General features: G+C 41.7%; 1 protein-coding gene across 1 annotated transcript; it reads right to left on the minus strand.

Annotated features, from left to right (window-relative positions):
- Positions 1–756: 756 nt before the first annotated feature.
- Positions 757–1,687, minus strand: LOC100774590 (taste receptor type 2 member 39). The gene is given in 2 exon segments (XM_027389714.1): positions 757–1,051; positions 1,053–1,687. Coding segments are annotated over 2 exon segments (930 nt in total).
- Positions 1,688–1,953: the final 266 nt, after the last annotated feature.

Below are 1,953 nucleotides of genomic sequence, written 5' to 3' on the forward strand. Positions count from 1 at the left end.
GACACGTCAGGGGATGCACTCATACACCCACATATAGGTAAGAAATAATATTGCCATTTCCACAATAATATTGTAGTTTGGATACGCAGATTTTCTTATTAAGAGCAATAGCACAGTAGAATTCTTCTTGTGTGTACTTCCGAGGTTCCACAAATTCATAAAACCATGTGTTTAGAAAAAAAAATGTTAGGATGATAGTTTTTTAGTTTGAGGGATGACTTTTGTATTGTCAACTTTGAGAGTTCTTTCCAAATTAATTAGCTGGTGTCTTCGGAGGGTGGACACAAATGCATTTCCAGATGTTGCTTAGAAAAGCCCCGCAAGGTTGAAAAGGCAAATGAAGTAATCAGGAACTCAAGTTTTGGAAGTCTCTGCTTTGGTGTCTGTATCAACTCTGATTGCACACCAGAATCACCCTGAATACTTCTAAATTAGGACACCAGAAATTCTTATTTGACTATTGTGAAGTCAAAGCTGGACTAGAATCCCTAGTTCTTCCTAGGGATTCCAGTGTGTCTCAGATAGAGTAAGGGGAGGTAGACATAGAGGGCTAAGGACAAGAATAAGTTAACATCACTAAGATTGTGCTCACAAAACTCTAGAGAGTAGTTGTGTTCAATCCTACACAGAGACTCTGCATCAGGCAAAGGGATCAGGTTGGATTTGATAAAGAAAGCTGGAGAGGAAGGAGAGATCCCAGTAAGGGCAATGAGGGGCTGGTTGTCTGTGTTGTGTGGTCCTCTCTGGGAGCTGATATCAGAATCTACTTTGCAAGTACAGATGGATTTGGGTCTGAAGCTGCTTCCGGGCTCTTCTTAATCCAGGGTTGTTGTGAATCAGTTAAACTGAATGGCCAGCTGGGTAACAGGGAAGGATGATTTTAAGTAAAATACCCCAGAAAAAACTGGCATCGACTAAGTTGGACATGTACACAAACAGAGCAGCTGCGTTTGAAATATAGAGGAAGAGAGAGCAGCTGGTTTCTTTAATGGCTCGCATGTGAGACTCTCTGCTGGCGTCTCTGGAGCCAGGGGCGCCTTTTCTCATGTGCCAGCAGAGTGGTAGCCGAAGTGGACATGATCAGAGGAGGGAGAATTCCCAAACTGAATAAAAAAGCTACACTGACAACATTAGTCTCAATGAAGTATACTTTCACTGTGTAGTTGAAGGCATTGAAACTTAGAGAATTGTTGTTATACACGGTATAGGTGTCCTTGCAGTACATGCTGGAGCTGAATGAAATAAACACAGAGAGCCACAGAAGCCAGGGCATCAACTCAGAAATTCTCCACTTTAGCTTGAGGAACAAGGAGTAAGAAAAATTGGCAATCTTCACAAAGTGGAAAAGGCTAAGTAAAGCAGCAAACCAGAGGCCACAATAATTTAAGAATATGAAACTTACTTTGGAGATGCTATAGGAAACACTACTGTAAAAAGAAACTTTGAATACGGAGAAGGTCGTTTCTACCAAGATGAGGCTTTGGAAGCCTATTCTGGATACACTCAGGAAAAGCAGAATCCTAGTGTTTACGGAAACTGACTTTTTCTGAACCCAAGGGACCACATTCACAACCATGATGACTCCATTTGCAATGATACCAATGACGCACTCTGTGGCTACAACTGTCAAAATAAAGACGACAAATGGTGGTACATCATGCCTCCAATAGTTGACAGGTTGAGCCATACTGGGTGGTTCCTCTTTGGAGCCTGCAGGAAAATGTGTCCTGACATTCAACAAGCAGGTCCTTGTCAGCTCCTGTGATTTATGTTATGGGAGGAAGAAGCTCATGTACCATCCCAAACTCACTCAATTTGTTTATACAAGAATTCTTTTCTGTAAATACAGAGATGCAAATGATGGGATTATTTGGTTTCAGGTCCTTTCCCTAGATTTGGACATATTTGTGTTTGGTCAAGACTCCAGGGAAGCACTTGTGTGGCTTCACCATC

Source organism: Cricetulus griseus (assembly GCF_003668045.3).
Source record: "Cricetulus griseus strain 17A/GY chromosome 1 unlocalized genomic scaffold, alternate assembly CriGri-PICRH-1.0 chr1_0, whole genome shotgun sequence".
NCBI classification, from domain to species: domain Eukaryota; kingdom Metazoa; phylum Chordata; class Mammalia; order Rodentia; family Cricetidae; genus Cricetulus; species Cricetulus griseus.